Source organism: Penicillium alfredii, assembly GCF_028826965.1.
Source record: "Penicillium alfredii strain IBT 34128 chromosome Unknown utg000005l_segment0_segment0, whole genome shotgun sequence".
Lineage (NCBI taxonomy): Eukaryota > Fungi > Ascomycota > Eurotiomycetes > Eurotiales > Aspergillaceae > Penicillium > Penicillium alfredii.
In genome coordinates this window covers 2,262,630-2,289,137 of record NW_026622702.1, presented here as the reverse complement: position 1 = coordinate 2,289,137, position 26,508 = coordinate 2,262,630, and the positions used below count along the sequence as shown (strand labels likewise).

Sequence of the window (26,508 nt, the reverse complement as noted above, 5' to 3'; positions counted from 1 at the left end):
CCAGTGACTGTTCTGCCCCAACAAGATCTGTCAGTACCGGGTACCGCGCTAGTGAGAGCTGTTCACCAATGAGAGGTAGTTGGAGTTACCATGGTGGCAATGTGGATTCTATTCAACCAATTATATTTGCATGTATCCTCGTCGACCCACGGTTGAATGCCACTAGCCTGTTGAATAAGAAAACGTGACGTCGTCGACCACTCACTCTAACCCACCTAGGAAATAGAGTGACGATACCCCCCTACCGTCGAGAGTTGTGAGTGGCTACCCGCAGCCGCCAGCATCAACCCTCGTGTACGTGGACGTCAGGTATTGTGGCCTGATTACGCGGGTCCTCGACCCATGAAGTATCGTGATGACGATGCATACCTTTCAGAGTGTAGGGCTCGACAATGATGATTGTTACATGCTCCATTTTTCTCTTGCTCCCCTCGGCTCTTTTTTTGCTTTCGAAAGTGAGGCATGGGAATCCTTCTCATGGGAATCCTTCTCACTCTTGGAAGTCTCGTGCTGAGGGGGGCTGGGAAAGATTTTCTCGACTTTTTGAGGTTTGCTGCAGATGCAGGAGACTAGCTTCCATGGCTTTTCGTTTTCCCTACATTCTTGTGCCCCTATAGGGTGTCCGACCGGAAGTGATCAACACTCCAGTGCAAAGACCAGAGAAAATCTCGAGACACCCCATGATCCGAGCATTGGGGGCGTCCGTGCTGATTGGTGAGAGTGCTGAGATCTTAGTTTATCAGTTCATCAGTACGCAATTCGGATTAGGGGAACAAGGGGGCTTCCCACGCCCCGTGAGTCATTGGAGACCATCTCCAAACGGCTCCACCTTCGTGAGGTAGGTCTGGGATCTAATTCCGGCTTGGGTACCTGACCAAACCCGAGAAACATGCCCTGGGCGCTTGCTGGAACAATCTCTCCAGGTGGTACCCGACTCCTGGTGACAAACTGTCCGACACCCCCTCCCCCCCCATGAATAGAAACCGGGGGGGTTCCTCTGCGCACCAAAAATGAGTCCACCCCTTTTGCCCCTTGGCTTTGGCCTCACCGCTCCTCGGGGCCTGTTCGCCTTCCCCAGGCTTTCGCAAGAGACAAGTCACAACTGTGTCGACGTTGCTCGAAGCTTGAATCATGCAGCAGACACATCAGTCTTCCGAAGTCGGCATGGCATTTGCAGGAGATCTGACTGCATGGCCCCCCAGACACAAGCAAGGGACTTATCACACCCTCCGCCCTGGGCGGATCTGCAACCTGCCATGTTGCTCCAAGCGCCATGCCTTTTTGAGGCTGTCGCACAGACTATGCTCACTCCGACTCGGAAGTTTGTCTCAGGTGTTGGCTGGGATTGAAATGGTGATCACGGAGTGATTGAGTTAGTAGTTGAACATGGACAGATGCTGAACCAATGGTATGTTGACTCGATTGTTGTAGAGCTGTTTATTAGCCGTTCTATATTTTCAGCCACTGGTATATGCAATCTCCTGGGTATGGTCTCTGCTCGATACCTCGATAGAATAAACACACAAGAAAAAGTCTAGACGTATACTTGGTAGTCAATACTGGGATACAAAGTAATTAATTATTTTCAACAAAGCCAGTCTATCAGTTGCCCCAGACTAACCCAGAATCTTGTATATATACAGTAGAGCCCCAGTCGCATATAAGTAAACTCATCCGCGCACTGCCGCTTGCAACAAATCTACCGTATGCTGCCACACTCGCTCATCCATGCCCTGGTCCCGATACTCGCGCAGAATACTCCTTGTAGGCCGTGAATCACCACTCCAATTCAACAGATAAGCCCCGCTCCCCTTTTGACCGTCAATCCCAGTACTGACGTCCGAGGGATCAACCGGAACTCCCTGAGTCGAAACCCCATTCCGAGCCGGATACCGCGCAGAGCTCAGATGAAAGAGATGCCGCTCGCCACTTTCTTTCAAATTAACCGAGAAGGGCCACATCAAGGGCCACATGCCGTAGTTATATAGAGCCGCCACGGGCGGCGGGAAACTGTTGCTGTAGATATTGGTGCCCACCAGCCCCGGATACCCGTGGATGAAGCTGATTGCCGGGTGTTTCTGCGAGAGATGGTCCATGCTGAGCGAGGTCATGGTGATCGAGTGCTTGTAGGCATTGAGTAAAGAGAAGTTGTGTTGGAGAGACAGGTCGTCTGGGTTGATGGAGAATTCGAAGCCGCCGCCGTAGATGCTGACCACGCGACTTGGGCCGGTGGATTCGAGCAATGGGAGCAGGTTTTGAATGAATCGCATGCGCGAATAGTAGCGGAGTGCGAAGAGGGTATCAATGCCCTCGACCGTGTCTATATACTGGGGGTTAGTATACAGTTGCAGCAGTTGCAAGTAAAAGTGGATTGTTTACTTACCGTTGCGGCCGCCCAGCGAGATTCCACCTGGGGTCATAAAGAGGAAGTTGAGATGCTTCTCTTGATTCATGATTTGCTTGCATGCCCGGTCCACATTTCCAATTAGCGAGACATCGGCCTCGACGAAATGGAAGCGGCCCTGGGGGTTCAACTGTTGCAACTCTTCCAGGAACGGGGTGGCTCGGATCTGGTTGCGACCGACGATGTACACCGTGGGATTCGCGGCATGTCGTGCCAGCTGTCGTAATGTACTCTGGCCAATGCCACTGGTTCCTCCGACGAAGAGAGCGGTGATGTTGGGGATGGCTCGCAAGGCCTGGTTTGAAGCCTGGACAGTTCGAAGCGACACCATGGTGTGATTTGCGAAATAATGTTGAAAATGATCTTGATGAATTTGTTGATATTCGATCTGTACCTGCTTCCATTCGACTTTATATACAAATGCCATCGGTTGTATTGTTCATCGCTATTCCGACCGGCATGTTGCAATCGGGTAAGGATCGTCCGGACCGAACGGACAACCAGCGAACCGAGTGGGCTTGGCATCCGGACGGGAGCCTCAGGTGTTTATCCCGACACATCACATCGACTATATTGCCGTCCGAACATTAGATCGTCTTCCACCGGGATCTCGGAATATATATAGTGTTGTGGAATTGAGTCATACTACGTGAAGCCCGGGACGTCATGCATAACAATGCAATGCCATTTGATGCACTAATGCTGTAATTGTAATGCTCTAATGGACACCCAAACTCCAGATCGAACGCCTTTCTTGCATTCAACATATCCCATATGCTCAACCCTAAAAAACGAAAATCATTTGTCGAGATTCTTGCTCCTAACCATCCGTCCCAGGAGCTCTTTACAGTGCTTCTCACTGTATTGCTCCCACACCTCATATAACGAGACCAGCTCTTGAGTACACTCGATGACGGCTCTGATATCGACCTCGCTCTCTGCGAGCCAAGTGATAAGTTTCTGGATCCTGGGGGGAGGGCCTGATCCGGCTTTGTCCGTCAACGCTGCTAGCATATTCATGCCACCCCCTCTCTCATAGCGCCAACCAAGGATGCCTGCGCGGAGCCTGCGAAGTTGCCTGGATGGGATGGCTTAAAAACCACCGCGACGAGAATCGCCATGATTGCAATGACGTGTGGCGGATGGAGCAGCGGCAGATCCGTGAGATAGTGGTCATTAATCACTGACCAGGCCAAAGCCACCTCATCCGAGCTGAGTGAGAGCTCAGACTGAAGTTCCGACAAAGTCCGATACGGATGGTGCACGATGAGTTGCGAGTTCATTTCCGAAATCAATGCAAACTCACATTCGCCGAGCTTGGCGACATCCGGGGTGATGAATTCTGTGGTTAGTTAGCTTACGGCCTGTCTGTCAAAATCGCCAGACGGTCGCGGGGTTTGTTACCTGGCCATAGTCCGCGTGCTTCACCGACCACAAACCGGATGTGTTGTGGACACTCTTCTATCTTGCAGGCCAGATAGAAGGCGGTGGTCAAGACAAGATATGGATTTGTCTGTCGAATCTCGTTCTTGGTGTAGAATCTTTTCAAATACACCTGGGCTGTGGCAATGGCCTGTTGCCGGGTGGACATTCGCTTGCCAAGCTTGATGAGCTCTGTTGAGTGAGCATGTTTAGCCGCCCGCATCGAACTAGACCGAGGTACTTTGGAAACATTCCCAAAGTGGGGAGACCTACGCTGGTTGAAGTAAATGTTCAGTAGACGCTGATCCGGCAGCAGGAACTGTGAATGTGCCAACTTGTCACCGTTCTGTAGTTTGGCACGAGCATCGGCCAGCGTCTCTCTAGAGAACAGCCAGTGTTGACGCTGAGTCGATGCCCAGTAGTTGGCCGCCATGCCAGATTGGGGGTTGGGAGCACGACTTTAGGAAACCAACTACGGAAGTCTGGAGATCCAAGACATTCCAGATTCCGATTCACAAGACCCTGCAAGCTATAAGCCTGCAATTCGGTATAGTCGTGCAGTGAAGGCGGAGAAGAAGAAGGCGATGCCTGACCAGGTGACTTGGCGTCCCAAATAGGTATAGTAGGGTTTGGCCCTGGTCCCGTGCCGCGGTGATGGCGTCAAGCGCCAAAGCAAATGATCGGGCTTCGATTAATCATTCAATCCATCCATTTCATGGACCTCGACTCCCCCACGCTTGGTCCCCGACCCTCTTGTGCTCACTTCACTCTTGATTCCCAACATCTAAGTCAGTGCTATTTGCGAAAGTTGTTCCGAAACGCCTACGACCGAAGGGAGGAAAAAATAATGACGGGTGCCCGGTAACAACCTTCCCGAACATGGCACCCGGCGAGTCGACAGATGAGCGTGACGAGAGAGTTGCAAAACTCTGGGGGTCGCTGGACACGCGCAGGGAAGGCCATATCGATTTAAACGGATTACGAAAGGGGCTGAAGAAGATCGATCATCGTGAGTCTGACCGGGTCCCGTGCCGCCTATGCACCCGACTGACCTCGGGTGATCAGCTCTCAAAAATGCAGATGATATGCTCCTCAGTATTCTGCGAGAAGTCGACACCAATGGCGACGGTCGCATCGATTATGACGGTAAGATCACGAGCGTGGGTGCCCCCGCCGGAGGATCCTGGGTTCCTAACTCTCCTCCAGAGTTCCGAGCATTCGTCAACCATACCGAAGGTGGACTATGGCAGATGTTCCAGCGCATCGATCGCAACCACAACGGAGAAATCGACAAGGCCGAGTTGCGCAGCGCCTTTGCAAGCTCGGGGGTGACGGTCTCGAGTGCCAAGCTGGACCAATTCTTTGCCGAGGTCGACAAAAACAACGATGGAGTCATCTCCTATACCGAATGGAGGTACGGCCCCCTGTTCATTCAAGTCAAGTGAAAATGGCTAGACTGACGCGCGCTTAATTTCCCCAGGGATTTCCTTCTCTTCCTCCCGCTGCATTCCCCGTCGGACCTACACGCGGTCTTGTCATACTACACGGCCACGGGCAATCTAAACCCGGAAGGAGATGTCCACATCAATGATCTGCAGGGTTTAGGTACAGACCACTCGTTTCTTAACCGTTATCTCCTGGTCATCCACAATCTGTTGTACAATCTCCTGTCACTCCACGCCCTGGCCTTTCTCTTCCCATCAGCCCACGCGCAAACCAGCCAAACTTCAAAGTTGGGAACCGCTTTCGGGAATGAATTTGTCTCGTTTGACGGTGACTTTGAGTTGGAGTGGTTGCCAATCCCCAGGACCGTCGCCATGTGGATGTCCCTCCGATATTATGAACGGAAGTTGACCGAAAATACCCCTCAACTAGGCTACTTCATTGCTGGTGGGATTGCGGGTGTTGTGTCCAGGACGGCCACTGCCCCCCTCGATCGTCTCAAAGTCTATCTCATTGCCCAAACCGGTGTCAAGACCACGGCGGTCCGTGCCGCGAAGGAGGGAGCCCCGTTGGCCGCCGCAGGGAGTGCATCCAGAACGCTGGTTGATGCCCTTAAAGAACTCTGGCAAGCTGGAGGGATGCGAAGCTTGTTTGCAGGTTGGTTTCACCCATAGCCTTCGACTCCAACATCTCAATCTGACCAAACCTATAGGGAACGGGTTAAACGTGTTGAAGGTTATGCCGGAGTCTGCAATCAAGTTTGGGGCTTACGAGGTTTGTTACCTGAAATCTGGGGTTCAACCTTGAGAAATATAGGAAGCTGACGTGGGCAGTCTGCAAAACGTGCATTCGCCCGACTTGAGGGGCATAACGACCCCAAACGACTTCTTCCTACCTCGCAGTTCCTGTCCGGCGGTATTGGTGGCATGGTAGCCCAGTAGGTTTTGCGTCATTACGAAGAGAGGCGTGGATCTATAGCTAACCAACACAGATGCTTCGTTTATCCCCTCGACACCCTCAAGTTGTAAGTTCATGGCCCGGGAATTCTGTGGTGTCACATAGCTGATTATCTTTAGTCGCATGCAGTGTGAAACCGTGGAAGGCGGTCCGAAAGGCAACCAGCTCATTGCAGCAACGGCGAAAAAAGTGTGGAACAAGAACGGCTTGTTCGGCTTCTTTCGCGGACTTCCTCTGGGCCTGATGGGGATGTTCCCCTATGCCGCCATCGACCTGACGACCTTTGAATACCTGAAGCGGGCGCTCCTGGCTCGACAAGCTCGCCTCAACCACTGCCATGAAGACGACGTGCCCCTGAACAATTGCACCACGGGAGCAATCGGTGCTCTCAGTGGAGGGCTGAGTGCCTCGGTTGTCTACCCCCTCAACGTCCTTCGAACTCGGCTACAGGCCCAAGGCACAGTCCTGCACCCGTCAACATACTCCAGCATTGGGGATGTTGCGCGTAAAACTCTTCAAACCGAAGGACCTCGTGGCTTTTACAAAGGAATTACTCCCAATCTCCTCAAAGTGGCACCAGCTGTGTCCATCAGTTATGTGGTCTACGAGAACGCAAAGCGATTCCTCGGCCTCAGATGATTGTCCATCTCGGCTCAACACTCCACCTCGATCCCTCAGTCCCTCGACACTTCTGGCTGGCCACCAGCCCACACAGTCAAAAGCATTCTGACTTTTGCCAACCTTCCTTCGCATTCACTACGCCGCTGCCCACTCATCTTTGATTCACCTCTTCCCCCCCTTTTTTTCTTTCTTTAGAAGCTTTTCCACCACGATACCCGCAAAAAGCCGTCATCATGACCAGCACAGCCCTTGATCTGGGGCCATGTATCTGCGCATTTTCTTTCTTTCTTCTTTTCTTTCAGCTATTTTTTTTTGCATTTGCTCTTTCTTGGAATCTGGCCTTGCGGCCTTGGTTCCTGGCTTTTGTTTTCTTCGCGTGCATGGCTCGTATGCGAGCCAACTGTATCTTGAACAAACATTGCGACAAGAGACAAACGGGGCAACCCACCACATCAGCATGGCGAGGCGTCGAGGATGCAATACCAAGGGAATCTTTTTTTTTTTTTTTTTCATACTGGAAAATACATTACATTTTCTTGTTACTGGAGCTATGCTTCCAATGTTTTTAGACATATTGGCCATCTTTCCAAGGCCCTCTTAGTGCCAGTGTACCAACACATAAAGACATTAGATCCTGACAATGTTTTTAAACCGAGAGAAGAAAACATTAGGTTCCTAGACATGAAAGTAGAGAGCTTTATTTAGCTAACACTGTTCAACCACCAACCCAGTTCGAGCCCTAACTTGCCCTCCTGGTCATACATCACCAGATGGCCTGCCCCATCAATCAAGACTACATCCCGAGCATTCAACGCTTCCTTTAACCTCTGTGCCGTCTCCACAGGAATCCACCTATCCTCTTGCCCCCAGATTATCCTTACAGGCATCTTCTCCCCAACCTCCGAATATCTCCCCTCAACCTCCTCCGTGCTCCGACTATTAGCCTGCACCATCTGCCTCACAAAGCTCCGTCTCCCCTCCTCACTCGAAACCCACGGCCTCTTCAACATCGCCATCGTCTCCATCCCCAGCTCGCGAAAAGCCGCATCTCGAATATACGACTCGACCACGCCCTCAAAGACAGGCCCCGTCAACGCAGCAAAGACGCCCTCATTCTCCGCAATCAGTCTAAACAGAGGTTGACCGAAAGGCCCCAACGCAACGACATTAATCAGACACAGACTCGCAAACTTGCAGCCATGCACCAAATGAGCCCGTAGACTCATCAGGCCGCCATGGTCGTGTGCGATGACATGGGCAGCCTTGGTGGTGTTGTTCTGCTGCTGCGGCCAAGTCTGTGCCCAGGATTTGTAGAGCGCTGCGAATACCTCTGACTGCTGCGCCAGATCTGCGTCCAGGGCGACTGCCTTGCTGATTGTGTATTCTTTGTCTGGTAGCGGCTGGCCGAGCGGGCTCTCGCCGAACCCGGGGTTGTCAAAGAGGTAGACGTGGAAGTATCTGGCGAGGGATTGTGCGTAGACCTGCCACACGCGTGAGGACCACGGTGTGCCGTGCACAAATACCAGCGGTGGGGAGGTGGCATCTCCGAGAGAGGTCCAGCGGATCTGGTAGCTATGGGTGTTGGTGGAGTAGTGGAAGGTTTGAGTGAGGTTGATAGGTGAGGGATCCATGTTGCTTGCTGGATTTGATAATTGGGGGGATTTGTACAATTGCTTTGGAGGCTGGAGCAGTGTATAGTTCTAATGTTCTTTTCGAGGTGCCTTTTTTTCTTCCTTTTTATATCATGGAGGGTTGGTGTAGTATTATTAATGCCATGGTCGCCTGCAGTCAAATGAATCAGATATTGCTGTCAAAGTGGCCAATCACTCAATACACGAAAGTGGGTTGCCCGCTCAGACCCTCCACCCATGGCTTCAACATCGATTCAATGGCCAACACACAATCTCCTGTTAGTATAAGCATGGCGTGTCTGAGCAAAGGCAAGTTCTACGATTCAAAGACAATGGCGGATTAGACAAAACAACAGTGGGTCCTCAGTCCTCCAGTCAGTGGACCAAGGAGAGCGAGCCCGGTGGATCTCTATAGGTGTCGAGATTCTAGTGTTGGAGAGGGCCAACTTCCAAGAGTTTCAACGGCAAGGCTGTTGTGGGGTCTATGTGAGGTCAGTAAGTTAGCCCCCTTTTTTTTTGTAGGGTCCACCAGTCGCACACTCTCTTCATTTAATCGCACACCTTACCCCTTAACTTCTATGTTAGGAAAGTATTGAGAGAGAGGATTTGAGTATACGATGACAAGGAGGAGTATGCGACTAGTGGAAGTCTTTTTATACATCAATCATGAACTCGAACACATCCTCCTCGCAAGTGCCCGACTGTTTTGCCCCTTCGGTCCACTCGGCCCCCTCGTCCCCATAAGCAGCTGGGACTTTTTTTTTGTTTTATTTTCTTCCCATGGCCATAACCTCTTTCCCTCGTCCATCTCCTCCCGGGGGGACACTGCACTGTGGATTGGCAACAAAAGATGTTGCCTTACATCCCCATTCTTTTCTTGTTCTTGCTGTTCAGCACGCGGAATGTGGTTGTCGGGAGCCCCGTGGCCTCGCCAGCCCCAAGTGCCTCCGCCGAACAGCCAGTTTATATGATTTTTTTTAAAGAGGAGGCAACCCAACAGGAAAAAACGGACTATGCCACCAAGCTTGAAAATAAAGTATCAGAAGATTATATGGAAGCGATCATGGAGGATGATGATGACATTTATGCTATTGCAGCTGTCCTGACCGAGAAAGAAATCCCCGAGTGGAAAACGAGTATTGTAGGTCAATCTCTCCCTCCCTCTCTCTCTCTTTTTTCTCTCTCAATCAATCTGGAGGATGCATATCTTAACCTCACTCATAGGTAGAGAAAATCGAATCAGCCAACGCCCAGCCTGACGAAGGCCTCCTGAACGACAAGTCCCAGATCGAGGCGCGAGACATGTACTATGACAGAATGAACACCATCGACCCACGCATAGATTATGAGGACATGCTGTTTCTCTCCCAGCCAAAGGGGTTGGCTATGGATGAGTTAACTGATTTTACTTACGACGACACGGCCGGGGCCGGTGTCACGGTTTATATCTTTGATTCGGGGATCAACCTAGAGCACGAAGAATTCACCACCTCGCCCCCCGGCATCCGCAGAGGCAAGATTTCCGTGCTCAAAACCAAGCGAAGCAAATTCGGGAAACTTCTCGACAATCCTATGCACGACGAACATAGAGACGACCATGGGACTTGCGTGACGGACCGAGTCGTCGGCACCCTGTATGGCAGCGCGAAAAGCGCCAACGTCAAGATGGTTCCATGGGCCTGGAATCGGGGAAGACGCTGGCTTTGGGGCGTTGAACGGGAAGTGTTGGCCATGGTCCTGAAGGGCCTGCGAACCATCATCAACGACATCAAGGAGGAACGCAAGAAACCGGAAAACAAAGACGGGTTTTTCCCGGTCCTCAATCTGAGTTTCAATTACCACGTTGATAAGGAAAAGAACCAAAAGACCTTGCAAGCCTGGCATGACATGATCCAGGAATTGATCGACCTGGACGTCACGATTTTGGCAAGTGCCGGCAACAACGGGACAATGTCCCCCAGGGTCAACGACTATCCGGCCCTTTTCGCCGAGAGCTTTCCCAGCATGATTGTCGTTGGGGCTGTGAGCACGAGGGGAATCCCGCCTCACTTTACTCAGGGGATAGATGATCCTCTGGTGAAAGCCTTTGCGCCTGGGACGTATGGTCCCGGGCGATGGATGCGATGCGCGGCTGGGCAGGGGAAAAATAGCTGGCAGGACACAGCAGGAACCAGCCTTTCGGCTTGAACTGTCTCTGGGTTGGCAGCCTACAAGATTTCCATCGACCCAGATATCCGTGTCCCAGGAAAGGTGGCACAGGAGGTGGCAAACTGGATATGGAGGGAAGCTCATCCCCGGTATCATGGCGGTCCGCCTGGGGTATACAACGGAGCGATTCCGATTATATGCTAAACCGAAAATAAAGTCGAAGAATCATTATGTCTACTAATCATATCATTAACTATATAGTCACCACTATTCTATCTACAAGGACTAGCTTGTGAGAAAATCCCGTTCGGAAAGTTAATTTGACCCCTACATCGTATATACCGTATATCCTTGGCTATCTCAAGGGTAGGATCAACCATAACACCCGAATCAGCGGGGAGTTTCACACCTCCCCAGCTTCGGCTTGCCCTGATGAGCATATATCCATAGATGACTGATGCTTCTCTGATAAGCCGACAATTTTGCGTGGACCTTTATTAGGAGCACTAACGTAAAACATTAGGATGGAGAATTGGAAAGGCGATGTGCAAATTCGACAAGGATACTCATATCACCAAGCCGAATCAAGCGCGCGCGAGTCTCGGTCCACCCAAATATGCACGCCCACGGAAGTAGTTTATCGCCTCTTTGTGATTGGGAGTAAAAGAGAGGAGAGAATAGAGAGGCAAATGCAGACCTCTCCAGAATGGAAGGCCATCTCCGACTGCTCCTATACATGTGACGGACCGGCCGTGGATCTCAGCACCCAGCTATGTATGCGCGTTCCACTTTCCAAGAACCGTGGTCCAGCTCGGCCGATCATTTCAGAACCCCGAAGCTCCCCTCCCAATGAGCATGACGAGTAGGGGAGTAGCGGGTGCGGGATATCCATAAATGGAGGAATAGGGTTTGGGCCGGGGGATTCCCGCTTGAGTTTTGCAGCAGCCACGGAACTTGAGCTATTTTAATGTGATATGTGACCGGTGTAATGCACGAGAGGTCTCAGCCCCCCAATCGCCAAGGGAGCTTTGGACCTCGCCGGACCGAACCGCAGCGCTGTATCAAGGCATGATTTTCAGGCCGTGCGAAATTGCCGCAGATCTTTCCATGTGCTGCAGCATTCAGGGTTGCATACCTCTTTTTTGTTTTTTCTTTTATAGACCCCGAGTTGATGTTCCCCCTGAATAAAAAACCGAGTGATGCAATAACTCGATCCAAGTCCCAACTAGCAACTGCTACAAAGACATCAAGATCCCGGAACCAAACTTGGTAGGGCAGAAGGATTGTGTCAGTGAGATTCAGTGTGATCGCCCCACTCAATAGTGGCATTGCAGCAAAAAGTGGCATTGCAGCCAAAATAAAAAAGAAAACAAGAAAAAAAGAAAACAAAATTTGCCTGGGCCTGTTCCTGCGACTTGCCGTTGATGATCGGGTCGATACGCCCGATCGTTGGCCTCTGTGCGTCCGATCGGAAGGATCTCGTGGCCCCTCAGGCCGATTCGCTGACTCTCCGCAACAGAAGCTTTCTGTGCACGCTAACCTTGTTTTTTTTTTCTTTTCTGTTCGTACTGTTGTTGAGTGTCACTCAATCACTCCAGTCTGCAGAGTGGGAGTGTGATGGCCTGGGGAATTCTCGTGATCCATTCCAACCACGATTCTCTCCCCAAAAATGAGCCTGACTGAAAACCGAGCGAGAGACACGTGTGGGACAATCCCTCCGAAGATGACCGGAGAATATCCCTGCAAGAAAAGGAAGCGGATCCCGGATCGAGTGGAATCAGAGTGGAGAAGAAGCAGCAAGTCTCGAGTTAGCAAAATCGATAGTCTTTGACAATCCGTGATCGCCAAGAGATTCATTCACCCATGGCCCCCTGTCAATGCCGTCAATTCGACTTCTTCACAGTGGAGCTTCTCGCAGAATCTCAGGGTTCTCTGGAATCAAGGCTTTCCCTCAAGACTGGTCTGGTCGACCCCACAGCCCGATGGCACTATATAGCAACTATCTATTCCCTCCTTCCGATCTGCAGGGGAAAAGAAAGAAAAGGAAAAAAAAAAGGCCCGCAACCTCCTCTCACTATTGTTCCGGCAGCTCACTTAAAGTTGTCCGTGGCCCCGGTACTCGGGTCGCCAGTGTGGGCGTCTTTTGTTCATTCCTTCACTCACGGACCCTTGACTGCGCTATCCAACTTGATCAACTTTCCTTCCACTCTGTCTTGTCTTGTCTGCTCTTTACGCTCTTTTTTTTTCTTCTTCCAAAGCCACCATGGGATCCGAACTTGGAGTCCACGCCGACTCTAAGCCGGGGATCATGATCAACTCGGTCACCATTTGGTGGGCGTGTTGGACATGTATCTGGACGGCCGTCGTCGCGCTGGGCATCGCCTATCTCATCGCTCACCGCACCTCGCCGACTCTCCGGATTCGAGGTCTCGGTCTGTCGCTATCAGCCATTGTGTTTCTTCACATCTACTGGGCGTCCGTCCAACTTGGCCTGATGTATGGCCCTCTCTTCCCAGGAGACTGCGAGTACTGGCTCATGGGCACCTGGTTGCCCTGCGGTCTTGCTATTTTCCACGCTTCCAACAGTCGCTTCCTTCACGTTGCCAAACAACAAAAGAAATATGCCTGGTCGAGCCCTCGTCTTCTCGCCTCCCCGCCTGACCAGGAGCAGAAAACCGGCCTGATCGGTCGCTTTCGCCGTCTCAGCTATACCAGCAAGATTCTCATCGTCGTTGGCGTCTCGGTCCTCTTCCAGGTACGATAATCACTCTCCTTACCTCCTTCAGTCTGTCTCTTTGTATGGCCCATCTGATTCATGATTTGTAGCTCTTCCTTACTGTCCTCATGTGGGTTATTTCCCGCAAGTGGCACAGCTCATGGGGTATCCCTGGGACGGAAGTGCATGGCACCCCAATGGAGCAGAAGATGGAGATGGGCCGAGGCTGGGAGTGGTGGCCCGGTGTGTTGATGCAGGTTGTCTGGTCTTGGATTATTGCCCCGATCGTTCTTTGGAGGTCGCGCAACATCCGCGATACCCAAGGCTGGCGAGTCCAGACCATTGGCTGTGCAATTTCCAGGTGAGCATAAGGATTGAACAAGAAAAGGAAACAAACCCATGCTAACATCTCATGCAGCCTTCACGCTACGCCCATGTGGCTCATCGCTACTTACGTCCCTGCTATGGAGCCTCTCACTCGCTACTGGCTTCCTCCGCAGTGGTAAGTTTCCCCGATTAAATCGTGTAAGAGGGTCTCTGACGTTTTCAGGATCTGTCTTTCCATCGTTTTCATAGAAATTTTCACTATCTTTGTTCCCTGCTGGGAGGTGATGCGTCACCAGGCTCTCCGACAAGAAACCCTCGACTCGATCGCGCAGTGGGAATTGAAGACCAAGGGCGCCGGTGGCTCGGAATCCAAGTCCCTGGCCTCCGGCTCGACGATGGTGGAGTCCCTTATCTCCGGATTCAAGTCATTGAAGGGATCCGTCAAGACCACCGGCTCGAACGAAGGCATCCTGACCCTGGGCGCGCTGGAGACCGTCCTGGAGCGCAACCCGGCGCCTCTGCAAGAGTTCTCAGCGCTGAGCGACTTCTCCGGCGAGAACATCGCCTTTCTGACCAGCGTCGCCGAATGGAAGAACTCTCTCCCCAAGGCGGTTTGGGACAACACGGCCGCCAAGGACAGCAACGTCAAGGAGCTGATCCGCGAGCGGTTCAACCGCGCGCTGCACATCTACGCCGAGTTCATCAGCCCCAGCCACGCCGAATTCCCCATCAACATCTCCTCGCAAGACCTGCGCAAGCTCGAGGTTATCTTCGACCGCCCCGCGCTTCTCCTGTACGGCGAGGCCAAGCACGACGTCAACCCCATCTCTCCTTTCGACACCCCGCGCGGTTTCCCCTTCGAGCCTCCCTCGCCTACTTCCTCAGAGAACTCCGAGAAGGCTATCCACAACATCAAGGACCGCGTCCAATACTGGGGCGAGGTGCCTGAGGAGTTCGATGCGAGTGTCTTCGATGACGCTGAGGCTAGCATCAAGTACCTTGTTCTCACCAACACATGGCCCAAGTTCATCCGGAGCAGCAGAGTCTCCATTGACTCGTCTGCTACCATTGAGGTCGGCAAGGAAATTGTCTAGCTGGGTCATGAGTGGCAACGCGCGCGTGTGAGAGGTTAACGGTTTTGTCTTCAGAAGAGACCCCCTTCTTTATCTTTATTTATTTTTTTTTCAACTCCATCACATCTTGGAGGACTTGTATATATTACTTTTTTGGGGGAAAATGTGTGCTGGATGTAATTACTATACCCATATACGATGTGTCATATAATGATAATCAATAAAATCGAGCTGATGTCTGCATATACAAGCCCCCCTACCTATCTAAGAGAAAGGATTTCCTTGCACCCATGTGATGGGATTCAAGAATAATGGCAAGGAAACGCGTCGGGCTGACGTGGATATTGCTTTCCCATAGATCGGCACGATCCAGGACGTGTGAGTAAGCCCAGGGCGAAGAGGAGTCGGAGTTGATTCCGGACGTGGTTTAGCTTGGGGCGAAAGTGTTACCCAGTAGGGTCTTGGCGAGGGTATTCAGTTGCTCGGAGATTCTCTTTGCAAATGCATACGCACAAGCGAGATTGACTCGTGGCTAGAATAAAGAAAGCCGCATTTTTGAGACCTCTTCTACTACTAGGGCTATTAGCTTTTTAGGGCTATGCTCGAAATCAAGCCATTATATCTGGTCGAGCCATTATATCTGGTCGGGCTAAGGATATACATAGCCACCGGCTCGGAATATCTATTGCTTGGCCTTGTTTTCACATCTTGCTTTCAACAAACAGCCTTGTGATTATTTCGAAAATCACCCCTGCATATCTCTGTGTTGCTCTTTACGGTAGCGATAAACAGCCCAGGTTGCCCAATATAATCTGTTTCGAGTTTCCGGGGTATCGAGTCATTTCAGGCGATTCTGCCTCGGACACCTCAAAATCATAGCCATGCGTTTTTATTTCTTTTATTATTCCCCTAGTAAGTAAGAGGTTTTCTTTCGCGAATATTCCCCCGAGTCAGACATGGTTACGCATTGCTAGCAAGCACAGTGCTTATTTCTTGCTGTGTGGTTTCTAAAAACACGGAGTATTGTAATGAAAGTCGAATAATTTCGAATGATCTACCACCAATTCTCAGGGACCCTCGGCTACCCGGTGCTAGTGTAGTCTCATTCTACTATCATGCTAGTATAAGTGACTTCAAAGTGATAGCACTCGAGGGAAAGATGGGGGAGCATCTGTTAGGGAGAATGAGTCTTGGACCAAGGAACTCTGATTCTGTCTATCTACCTGAATGTCGGACTATTAGCAGAATTCCTAAAACTTACTCTTAGCAAGAAGTTCCTGTAAAGTCCACCGATCATCTTCTTTGCATAGGACATGCTCGAACCAGTCGATGACATCCTTGATATCATCATCTTTCCGAATTTCCTCTGGAAAAAGCTTCCCTGGTATATCCTCATTCTTCGAATATGCAAGCATCAAATAAACCCAATACCAAATAGGGTCGCTCTGAGATTTAACAGGTGTTCGGAGAACTCTTTTAGAATAAACCTTCATCTCCGTGGTCACCTTGCCCGCATATTCACCAATCATGAGGTAAAACACAAGCATCCCAATTGTCCAGACCACTGCGCGATCAATAGTCCAGTTGACGTGGGTGTTTTCGTTGAGCAGATATGCGATCATTTCTAATGACTAGTATTAGTCCTGCGAGAATATTCTGCAACGGGTATCAATATCTTACCAGGAGGCATATACCCCTCTGTTCCAATAGCTCCCTTATGTCTCTTAAGATCACCCGCAACCGCCATATCCCAGTCAATAACCTTCCAGTTTCCCTTGGAGCTCTTCCTGGAATCATCAACCATGATATTATCGAGTTTCAGATCCAGGTTGTAGATATTATGCTCCGCAGCGTCCTCCGCTGCTCCAATCACTGTATTAATCACAAGCGATTTATCAATTGGATCGTTCGAGCGATTCATCTTTTCGGCGTCCTTATCCAATTTTTCGAGTGCCACCATTGACTTGTATGTGTCTGATTTGCCCGGCGTGCGGATCACTCGTTTCGCAAAAGCGAAGATAGCGACAATATTTTGGCTCTTGAGGGCGCCGATTCTTTCAGCGATTGAATAGCCTGATGGGCCATCTGACACTTTGATAGCTGATACTTTCCGAAGATCGCAATCGCTTTTGGGTCTTTCCTGTAAGATAGTGCCTTGAAACTCCGTTTCGTATGCGACAACTGTTCCCTTTGTAGATAGATGAGCCAAGTTAGTATAGCAAACCTGTAGATATTACTTGCTGCCATACTTTTGTAACCTTTCCCTGCCCCCCTTAGCCAAGCGTCTTCCCATTGAGGTTCATTTCGCCAGTCCAATAAGCTTCCTTTGGCTTCAACTTTTTCTGGTCAAACCCAGGCCCTGTGGCCTTGATCTTCCAGAGCTTGGGCTTGCTAAGCACTGCCCAATATTCCCCCTAGCTGCGTCCCGCTTATCAAGGGTGCTTTCGCCGGTCGTGGAATTGGACATGCCAAGTCTGTAGGTTTTGTTAAACGCGACGAAATCCTTGACATGACTTTTGTTAAAAGGGAAAAATGGCTTTGAAGGGAATTGCAACTTCGAAGACCTCTTAAAGTTGGGGACAATTGATGCGGCATATGAAAATGGCGTAGCAAGACACATTAGCCCTACAAGAAGGGCGCAAAGTTGGGCAGCTGGCTGCATCTTGATCGTAGAGGCCGGGGAAGGAATAGGGAAGGATTTCAACTTTGCGATAGGGTCCAGGGGAGATAAGAGCATCTTATTCTAATTCTCAAAAGCATTTGCTATTTTTAATTCTTATGTCTTAAGAAACATGTAATCATCCAAGGAGTGGTAATGTATCGAAACGAAGACCTCTCCGCTCTTTATTGTTGGAAGGTAGCCCTATACGTTTGTTTCCCATCAAGAGTCTCCTCCAATCAATACAACCAAACGAAAGATACATAGAAGTATTGAGCTTACTAATTTCTCATATATACATATGTAAAGCCCCCTGGGGCGGGTTATAGCCAGGGGGGAGGGGGGGGGTGATACGCCTAAAACACAAAGGAATTGGGGGCGGAGGCGAAGGAATCCATGATGTCTGTTGTCCACTCAAGTCGCCTGACGCCTGTTTGGTGTCGGTGCTCTACAATCGCCATACACTTAAATTGAAACATGTATATACCAGTGGGCACGGCGCCCCCCGGACCCCCAGCCTTAGCTGGTTGGTAAGACGCCGAAGAGATGCGGAGCGTAGCTTCAGTATAGGCGCAATTTCTATATGATTATCGAGAGGCTCTTAGTTTGTTGCGTCGCGTAGCTTCGGCGTAAACGTAATTTTTAGACCCCGCCTACGGCTAGTATTTTAAGCGTAAGGTTTAATATAATATAATAAAGATCTATTTTCTATTACATATATATATTTTTTCTATATAATATTATATATATATATATACACTAGGGGGCGGCCCCCCCTAGGACCCCCGTCTAATTTTTGAATAGACGATCAGTAGAGGGATAGTCACGTTTCTTATCACATAAATTATCACGTGAACAGCATTCGAGATTTTAACTATACCAAAAACTGGTTTATGTAGGGTTCAAGACTACAAAAGTCACTGATAATGATTCGATTTAACCAATCATAGCGCCAGAATCCGGGTGTAAGTCACATGGCATACATTGAGCCTACCTTGGGTTAAAGAGAAAAGGTCACGTGAGCCGAGGATGGTTATTTAGAGTGCTCCGCTATGCTCCGCAATCAAGATGAGTCCTTGTTTGTGACTCTTGTAGTTATAACAATCCTCACATAGTAGTTTAGTTTCTTAAATTCTCTGCACTGACCACTAATTCGCGGCGACAACACATTTCTGCTAATTCCCCAAATTTCCTTGAAAAGAAAGAGGGGGGGGGGATCATTTAGAAATCATTTAGAAATCATTTAGCCGCCTTCACAACCCTAACCTCCTCATCCTTGGGCAGAATATCCGGCAGCGGCCCAAGAGGAGTGATAGCAAACTGATTAATCTGTTTATGGCTCTTGGTGTAATGGAACTTGATGTGTTCAAAGTTGGTGGTGTCATGGAAAGCAGGCACATCCCAGTACAGACGACGGACCCAGCGATGGATGGCGGGGAACCCGGACCGGATATCGCGGAGGTTGCACTTAAAATGCTGCACATAGACAGGGTCGAAGCGGATGATGGTCGTGAACAGCCGGATATCGGCCTCGGTGATGGCATCTCCGAAATAGAACGCTGACGACTGACTGAGGTGTGACTCGATCTTGTCCAGCGAGGCGAACAGCGTCTTCACGGCGCGCTCGTAGGCTTCTTGGGTGGTTGCGAACCCGGATTTGTAGACGCCGTTGTTGACGTCGTTGTAGATCCAGTCGTTAGCGGCGTCTATGTTTTTTTGGAGGGCTGGTGGGAAGAGATCAAGTTTTTGGAATTGCTCAGGGAGAAGGTCGTCGAACTCGTGGTAAAGCATGCGGATGATCTCGGCGCTCTGTGGGGACAAAGAAAATTAGACTGAGCTTGGATCTTGTATGTCAACTTCTTTTCATGCTTCTGCTGTCATACCTCGTTGCTGACAATCAGCTTGTTCTTCTTGTCATACAAAACCGGGACTGTAAACCGGCCCTTGTACTCCGGATCATTGGAAAAGTAGATTTCGCGGAGATGCGTGTACTCGGGATGCAAAGGATCAGGGACAGTGTTCTCCCCCGGCAGATTCTCATCAGGCGTCGGGAACCGCCAGCCTAAAACCTCGTTAAACCTCATACATTCATACCACTGAGATAAAAATACTCACCTTTCTCTCCGAGGTGCCAATGCACTGACGAGAAGGAAATGATATCCTCAAGACCCTTCAGCTTCCGGGTGATCAAAGTCCGGTGGGCTACAAGTGAAACGGGATTAGCACGAGCCGGAATATTGAGAACAGAGAAATCGAGAAAACAAAACAGATCAATAGAATAGCTATTATACATACCCCAAGGGCAAGCATAGGACACATAGAGATGGTACCGGCCCTTCTCCGGAGGAAACTGGGCGCCGGGCTCTCTGGAGATCCAGTTCCTGAACGCTGACTGCTGGCGCTTGAACTCGCCAGACTTATCATTGGGGTTCACCCAGTCAGTGATCTTGCTTGTATTGCCTGTCTGCTGAATTGTTAGCCAACTCGTCGAGAGAGAGAGAAACAGCCGAGCCGATGTCACCACCTACTGTCATGTTTCGTGATTTGAGTGATACGACGAAGATACAGCTTCGGGAAGCAGCGAAAAATCTTGATGGAGCTTTGGGACAAATATTGCAGATTACTGTAGGCCGTAGCAGAGCAAATAACATCGAGGCAGAGCTCGTCAGCTTATATGCTGAGCAGCTCGAAGACCAGAGCTTTTGGCGGGGATGACGTTTAGATGTTGACTCAGCTGCTTATTGATCGATCTCTCAGCCATGACAAAGCGGTTCTACCTCGGCAGCAAAGTAACTAGTTAATCATGAATCATTAATCTAAAGAATTACAGATCAATGAATCCATGTAAGTGTAAAGCGAAAGGGCTGAAATTCTAGGGATCCTTGACACTGGCAATCACCAATGCATAGCCCCAAGGTATGTATGTCTACCTATGTTTACTTCGATAGCTTGACCATCACGTACGGAACCTCCACATCCTCCTCCGTTTGGTCCTCAGCAGTCACCTCAAAGATGATATTCTTTTGGTGCTCAGGGACTGGCTTCTTGCTGACGTGCTCGACGAGCTTGCTCATCCTGCAGGATTGACGTTAGCCTGTTTCCACCGGGAATAATTAGTAGACGGGAAAAAAAAGAACTTACGGCAGAGGAAGACGGTCCTTGACCTTCGACGGAGGGTAGAAGCTTGCGTACAACAAGCTAACCCCTGAGCTGACCATCGTAATATCCAAGCCTTTCTCCGCAAAGTAGTCCAGGAACTCCTGGAGGGGAATGTCGTCGACCTCAAACCGGTCCCAGAGTCGATCAATAGTGACCTCGCCTTGCTTGCCTTGGTAATTGCCCTTGGGGCTTTGGATCGGCTCACTGAACCCAAAGAAAGGAAGCGCAAGGTTGATAAAGCCGTTCTTGTATTGCTCGATGTCGTCCTTCCCATCGACGACCTTGAACAGCTCCAGAGCGACCAGACCAGTGACCAGAGCGGTGGCAGTGGCAATGGCCGGGATGATCTTGCCAGCAATAAACTTGGTCTTGTGTCGATCAGCTTGAGGGATCTCGTAGTTGTCAGCGCGGAGGTTGCTGGCCGCCGTGATGAAGTCGATGTGATAGTTGGTGTCATCATCCTTCTCAAACTCCACGGGCTGCAAGCGGAAGCCAGCGAGAGACTTGGGCGAGGGAAGAGCCTCGACAAGTCGTTGAATCTCTTCGTTATCGTTGAGCGCAGCTCCGGAAGTTTGGGCGTTGGGGTCAGGCTCATTGTCGTCGGCTTGAATCTTGACGCTGGAGCTCGGTGTGAACTCGGGAATGATCATGTCATCCACAACCTTGCGGTAGTAGCCCTTGTCGATGCCGGGGTTTTTAATACCGTAGTTAAAGGCGTGGAGGTTGGCGGCAGCGATGACAAACCCGAGATGAGTCGGGTTGATGCTATCAAACTTCAACGGCGTTGGGGCACGCTTTGGTCCAGACCAGAATGGCTGTCCCGAGGACGTCTTCGAGTCACGAGGGAAGTTATAGAGCAGTTGCTGGATGGCATTATTGTACTGTGCCTCGAATTGCTGGCGACCCCATACGATGCAGTCGTCAAATGTCAGGGGCTTGTCAGTGACCAAGAAATCCCGCAGGTGTTCCAAGGTCTGCTTCTCATTGCCCGCTTGCTTGAGCGTCTGATCGATGTAGTCAGGCTGAGAGAGATATAGATTGACTGCCTCCGGTGGGCCAACGAAGTAGGTCTGGAATACGTCTCTTGCCCAGGCAATGGTGTGCTCGATGCGGTTGGGGAAACTCTTCAAAGTACACATAGGGAACGACTTTTCCGGGGGGTCTTGAGAGCTGGAGTAGGACTCGGTGACGAAGGGAAGGACAACCTGGGTGTTGCCCTTGGTTCCGAGAGTGCCACTCTCTAGGAGCGATTTGCGGAAGAAGACGCAGCGGCGGTCCACATACGTCCGCGCATCGACGTTATCCAGCGCGTTAGTAACCCCGTCCAGGCCGTTCCAGAACTCCTCATTAAAGATATGCTCAGTGTCGGGCCCGACTCGGTCACGCAGAGTCACGATCTTGTCGTTAAGCTCAGGGTTCATAGCCTGGACAGCGGCAGAGGCACATTCACTCTTGAGTCTGCCCACATCCTTGGTGCGGAAGAGGAATTGACGGTTCAGGTTGCTCTTTTCAATCTGGTCCATATCCGTGACGTAGATCTTTCCCTTAGGACCTGTGCCGAGACCCATCATAGCCCAGTTCTTAAGAGTCTCGCATCCGATCGCGCCAGCACCGACCAGGAATTGACGAACATTGGCGAGCTTGTCCTGGTACTCTTTACCGAACACGGCAATCTGTCCATCGTAACGGGTACCAAGAGGCTTGCAGGATTCTTCGGATCGTGTGACCGAAGTAGGCAGAGACTCCAGCGAATCAAAGTACATCCACTGGTGCACAGGGTTGAACTTTCCGGAAACCGCCTTCAAGACTTCCTGGGCAGCAATGCCTCCGAAGAAGGACGCCAGCGGATTCAAGTCACCCCGGGCCTGGTAGCTCAGCTCCTTGATAACCTTCTCATCCAGTTCCGTCTTCTCCTCTCCTGCCGTAGCAAGATCAGTGGCAATCTTCAGAACTTCTTGCGCATCGCTGTCGTTGTGTGGGCGAGGCAGCTGGCGACCATGAGCCTCGGCAAACTTGTGGAGAGCCTGGACACCAATGTGCAATTGCTGGGGGCGGTCGAACTTGGCAAAATCGGAAATCAGCAGCTCTGGCTTCTTCAGCTGCTCCCCCAGCGGCTGAAAGTCAATAAACTTGGGCATCTTGACTTGCGAGAAGATCCCACCGCCCTGGTAGGTGCCCAGGCCAGAAACATCTCCAATGGTGAAAGTGTAGGGACCCTTGACCGTAACTTTGCGGGGAGCGCTGTTGTTCAAACCGTCCATACCCTTGATTTCGGTGAAGGTGACAAAGTCTCCATCATCCAGTCCGTGGCGGGTCTCATCGAGCGCTGACACCAAGCCCTCCTCGTTGATATGGGCGACAATCCCGCTGACCGGCTCCTCGCCCGTGGGATCCCCGACCGTGAAGTTCTTGCCGAAGTCGTTGAAAATGTAACCAAAGAGACCAAACGTATCCGCAATCGTAACATAGATTCCATTCTTGTGGCAAAAGTCGGCTATGGCCAGCTGCTCCTTCAACGGCGTCAGCGTCAAGACTACCGCCTGGTAGCGCTTGAGCTGCTCTAGATCATCCGCAAGGTTCCTGCCCTCATGGATTGTCACCGGAACGTAGGAGTTCAACTCGGCCACTCTCGGGGCGGTGACCTCGGCGCGTGGCTTTCCGACATCTTGTGGCTGGAGAAAGAACTGGGAGGAGAGGTCCGAAATAGCGACGGGGGCCGGATCATGCAGCGTGAGGGACTTGACACCGGCGAGGGCAATGTTCTTGGCTAAAGTGGCGATTAATTAGCTGCCGGCCGCCCGCGAGTTCCATGCCCGCTACACTTACCAATTTCCACACCCAGGCCTTTGAGGCCCACCACCAGCACGCTGGACGAGCCCATGCGCTTCATAGCCTCATGACCGAGCACGTATCTCAAGACAGTCAGCACATACCACCAGATGAAAAGCAAGGGAAAAAAAGATGTCGGGCTCACAATTGTCGGCTGTACAAAGATTCGTCGATCTCCCCATGCTTGATCATCTCCACAGTCTCCTGTGGGTTATCCACCTGCATCTTGACGTCCTGATGGTGAATAAGGTCAGTGGCAATCCCAAGTTCCCCCCAGTCGAGGCAAGTCGTACCGTCATGATCTTCTTTTCTGGCCGAGCTGCGGTGCCGTCTTCAGAAGCTCTGCGCTTTCCCGGCTTAGCCGTGTCCCGAACAGTAAGATTTGGAGGAATGGTGAAAATCAGAGGGTGAAAGCCTTGCCAACCAGCAAGACTTTCGACAGTGATAGGACAAGTACAGCCAGCGTACCAGGTACCTAGCTCGGGCAACAGCAGGAGCGACCCGAAAGCCAAATGCAGAAAGCGCGACTGTACAGCACGAGAGAGCGGGAGGAAGAGCTGTAGGGATAGAGAGAAGGCAAGAGATAGAATTGATGCGACAGACAAGGGAGAAGAAGAGTTGCGAAGAGGAACCTTCCAAAGGTAGGAATCCCGCATCGACGTAAGAGATGACTAATGGCCCTGAGCCCCGCGGTGGATCCCGTTGAGCAGACTCACATCACACAGATCTGCTCTATGGTGAGTTGTGTGTTTTGATTTGCCGCACAACATTGAAGATAATGCTATATCAAACTCGGCTATGGATTATTATCATATGGTTGGATTTTTGGATTTGATTGTATTTACCAAGTACCCTGGCGGTACCAGGGTGGCTACATGCTATATATCTACTCCTACTATATAGCTCTTTACCTCCGATCAAGCGACACCTAAAACCATCATACAAGTCTTCTATTTTCTCAAAAGTGTTTTCAAGAAATACCTCTTCAATATTGCCAAGACAGAAAAGCATTCAACTATGATACCCTCCATCTTTGCATGTGCTTTGGGTATGAATACTCGGGCAGGGACACCTGCTTGGCAATTCTTACCGAGACAGAGGGGTACCATACCGGGGTACCATACCCGAGTACAGGTAACGTTTAAATAAACCCCAGTTAAGTCATGCCTGGACTCCAGGGTCTAGGGAGCCATATCATCTCCATCTACATGATTGTAGACCAAACCAAGAGCATCCATAAGATCGTAATTCAATGGCATATTCTCTCATCTGAACAAATTTCCAACCTTAACAGGCTGTCACTCCCTTGAATCATAGCACAGGTTCAACCCAGGGTATCAGAAAACCTTTTTCCTCAAGGACTCAACTGACTGAAACAGTTTAACAGTTGTGGTCGTAGCCCTTGCGAGCCCAGACCTTGTCACCTTCGATCTGCCCACCAGCCCAAGTCACGCCCTCCTTGGTGTTGTGGCAACCACATCCGCAGTTGGGGCACAGCCCACCATCGTGGTTCATACCACACCAAGCCTCCTTATCGCAATCCGAGTCCTTAGTGCACGTGTGCCAAGCACCAAATGTGGGCGTGCTATACATCCCTCCTCCTGAAGTTTCTGACGTCCAGCACCATTGACCCATAAGGCCCTCACTCTTGTCTTCGGGTTCACCACATCGCTTCCAGCAGTATCCGTTGGTACAGCCAACACTCTTTTCACTGTCTGCCAGACATTCTCCTCGGATGGGGTTGTCAGCAGCAAGGCATTTTTCGCCTGCGGCAACGGTAGAGATGAGAGTGGCAAAGAGGGCAAAGATGGTGAGCTTCATATTGGAATTCCTACGGTAAAAGAGCCAGGTTAGTATTGATATAACTGGAATAGTCTTTTTTTTTCAATATGTGGAGGGCACTCACAGCTCAAATAGATAGTTCGCACGTAGTACTTGGAGAGTTCTTGTGTTTGTGGATTCTTGATGATGATATTGGAAAGATATCTACATCTCGAGAGGCGTAGCCACCCCTTTTTATACCCCTCGCTCAGGACTCAACTCACTTCCTCTTAAGCCTTGTCTCCCCCCCCCCGGACATTGCCTTCTCGGTCTTTTTGGCTCCACACTTCAGCCCGCACCCCGACCCAGCCCTGCTTTCCGATGGGGAACCGGCTCACGGGTGTAACCACAAAATCGAAAAGTGGGGGTATAACCGAATCACAAAAATAGCTCGTCGGCGATAGTTTTGAATCATAGCCGTCCCAAGCCTGTTGACGTATATTGAAGCGTAGGTCCAACACTACCGAGGGCGTCTCCTGGGTTCTGGATCTGTTGTGATTGGGCTCGCTCTGCTAATGGCACAAATGAATTTCCCTCCTTAGACAGTAGTACCAGGAATCTACGACAATATTGAAATCATGCTCTATTCTGAGAACAGGGTGATGTCCACTGTGTTTCACTTTTGACATCATACTAGCTGGAGATATCAATCCGGCCCCCCAATACCCAACAAAGTTTGGGACACGGGACAGCAATATGGGGAAGATCTACTATACAAGTACAACATGGTGGCCCACATTTGGGGTCCTACTTTATTCATGTATATTGTAACATTGGGGAGAAGATCCACACTATCCCACACTATATTAGGTTAATATCAGCCCCAGGATCTTAGTGAGCGACGATCTCTCTCCCTTGATTGGTTGAGGGATTAACCCAGTATCGTCATATCCGTAGGATACAGTCAGACGAGACGTTGGCGGGTTTCAAACAGTGGATATGGTGGATATGTGAAAAGAGAAGGTAGAGTTGTTTATCCGTGTGACTGGTATGGTAGACAAAGATGCTGATTCTCGAGTATACAAGCTACAAGCTCCTGCTTATCCCATAGTCTATGATTGTTCGTAACCCGTACAAAAGGTGCATGGTTGTTCAATCAACAACTTCAGTGTCGCCTCGGTTTTTGGGCGATTTGCGGCCCCCATGTGGGGGGGCAATGCTTAGTGGGGTACGGTGCCTCTCTAAATTTAAACCTTCTTAGCCTCCAGGGACCCTTAGCCTGGAGTAAACGGACCCTGGAAATGTCGACGAAGGTCCATATTAACCAGGATCACACGATGAATGGCCCCCACCTAGTG

General features: G+C 50.5%; 10 protein-coding genes across 10 annotated transcripts; 4 read left to right on the top strand and 6 right to left on the bottom strand.

The window, feature by feature from the left end:
- Positions 1 to 1,670: 1,670 nt before the first annotated feature.
- NUU61_004268 (uncharacterized protein) lies at positions 1,671 to 2,735 on the bottom strand (the record flags this gene model as incomplete). Its single annotated transcript, XM_056654850.1, has 2 exons — positions 1,671 to 2,320; positions 2,384 to 2,735. 2 exons carry the CDS (start codon positions 2,733 to 2,735, stop codon positions 1,671 to 1,673), a joined length of 1,002 nt encoding a protein of 333 aa, XP_056512877.1.
- Positions 2,736 to 3,420: 685 nt separating this feature from the next.
- ssn8 (cyclin-dependent protein serine/threonine kinase regulator SSN8) lies at positions 3,421 to 4,259 on the bottom strand (the record flags this gene model as incomplete). The annotated part of the gene is made up of 2 exons (XM_056654849.1): positions 3,421 to 3,746; positions 3,809 to 4,259. 2 exons carry the CDS (start codon positions 4,257 to 4,259, stop codon positions 3,421 to 3,423), a joined length of 777 nt encoding a protein of 258 aa, XP_056512876.1.
- A 446-nt stretch (positions 4,260 to 4,705) lies between these two features.
- On the top strand, positions 4,706 to 6,865 carry NUU61_004266 (calcium-binding mitochondrial carrier protein; the record flags this gene model as incomplete). Its single annotated transcript, XM_056654848.1, has 7 exons — positions 4,706 to 4,835; positions 4,892 to 5,240; positions 5,307 to 5,926; positions 5,982 to 6,043; positions 6,103 to 6,206; positions 6,261 to 6,293; positions 6,346 to 6,865. 7 exons carry the CDS (start codon positions 4,706 to 4,708, stop codon positions 6,863 to 6,865), a joined length of 1,818 nt encoding a protein of 605 aa, XP_056512875.1.
- Positions 6,866 to 7,548: 683 nt separating this feature from the next.
- Positions 7,549 to 8,478, bottom strand: NUU61_004265 (alpha/beta fold hydrolase; the record flags this gene model as incomplete). The annotated part of the gene is made up of 1 exon (XM_056654847.1): positions 7,549 to 8,478. One exon carries the CDS (start codon positions 8,476 to 8,478, stop codon positions 7,549 to 7,551), a length of 930 nt encoding a protein of 309 aa, XP_056512874.1.
- Positions 8,479 to 9,328: 850 nt separating this feature from the next.
- NUU61_004264 (S8/S53 family peptidase) lies at positions 9,329 to 10,665 on the top strand (the record flags this gene model as incomplete). Its single annotated transcript, XM_056654846.1, has 2 exons — positions 9,329 to 9,619; positions 9,703 to 10,665. The coding sequence occupies 2 exons, from the start codon at positions 9,329 to 9,331 to the stop codon at positions 10,663 to 10,665; spliced, it is 1,254 nt and encodes a 417-aa protein (XP_056512873.1).
- A 2,224-nt stretch (positions 10,666 to 12,889) lies between these two features.
- On the top strand, positions 12,890 to 14,763 carry NUU61_004263 (uncharacterized protein; the record flags this gene model as incomplete). Its single annotated transcript, XM_056654845.1, has 4 exons — positions 12,890 to 13,381; positions 13,453 to 13,703; positions 13,761 to 13,844; positions 13,893 to 14,763. The coding sequence occupies 4 exons, from the start codon at positions 12,890 to 12,892 to the stop codon at positions 14,761 to 14,763; spliced, it is 1,698 nt and encodes a 565-aa protein (XP_056512872.1).
- A 1,229-nt stretch (positions 14,764 to 15,992) lies between these two features.
- NUU61_004262 (protein kinase-like protein) lies at positions 15,993 to 16,702 on the bottom strand (the record flags this gene model as incomplete). Its single annotated transcript, XM_056654844.1, has 2 exons — positions 15,993 to 16,366; positions 16,423 to 16,702. The coding sequence occupies 2 exons, from the start codon at positions 16,700 to 16,702 to the stop codon at positions 15,993 to 15,995; spliced, it is 654 nt and encodes a 217-aa protein (XP_056512871.1).
- Positions 16,703 to 18,640: 1,938 nt separating this feature from the next.
- On the bottom strand, positions 18,641 to 19,935 carry NUU61_004261 (glutathione S-transferase family protein; the record flags this gene model as incomplete). The annotated part of the gene is made up of 5 exons (XM_056654843.1): positions 18,641 to 19,210; positions 19,285 to 19,463; positions 19,517 to 19,603; positions 19,697 to 19,865; positions 19,930 to 19,935. 5 exons carry the CDS (start codon positions 19,933 to 19,935, stop codon positions 18,641 to 18,643), a joined length of 1,011 nt encoding a protein of 336 aa, XP_056512870.1.
- Positions 19,936 to 20,337: 402 nt separating this feature from the next.
- Positions 20,338 to 23,688, bottom strand: ubaA (E1 ubiquitin-activating protein ubaA; the record flags this gene model as incomplete). Its single annotated transcript, XM_056654842.1, has 5 exons — positions 20,338 to 20,476; positions 20,543 to 23,327; positions 23,387 to 23,472; positions 23,535 to 23,623; positions 23,683 to 23,688. 5 exons carry the CDS (start codon positions 23,686 to 23,688, stop codon positions 20,338 to 20,340), a joined length of 3,105 nt encoding a protein of 1,034 aa, XP_056512869.1.
- Positions 23,689 to 24,552: 864 nt separating this feature from the next.
- NUU61_004259 (uncharacterized protein) lies at positions 24,553 to 25,243 on the top strand (the record flags this gene model as incomplete). Its single annotated transcript, XM_056654841.1, has 4 exons — positions 24,553 to 24,633; positions 24,684 to 24,723; positions 24,777 to 24,947; positions 25,011 to 25,243. The coding sequence occupies 4 exons, from the start codon at positions 24,553 to 24,555 to the stop codon at positions 25,241 to 25,243; spliced, it is 525 nt and encodes a 174-aa protein (XP_056512868.1).
- Positions 25,244 to 26,508: the final 1,265 nt, after the last annotated feature.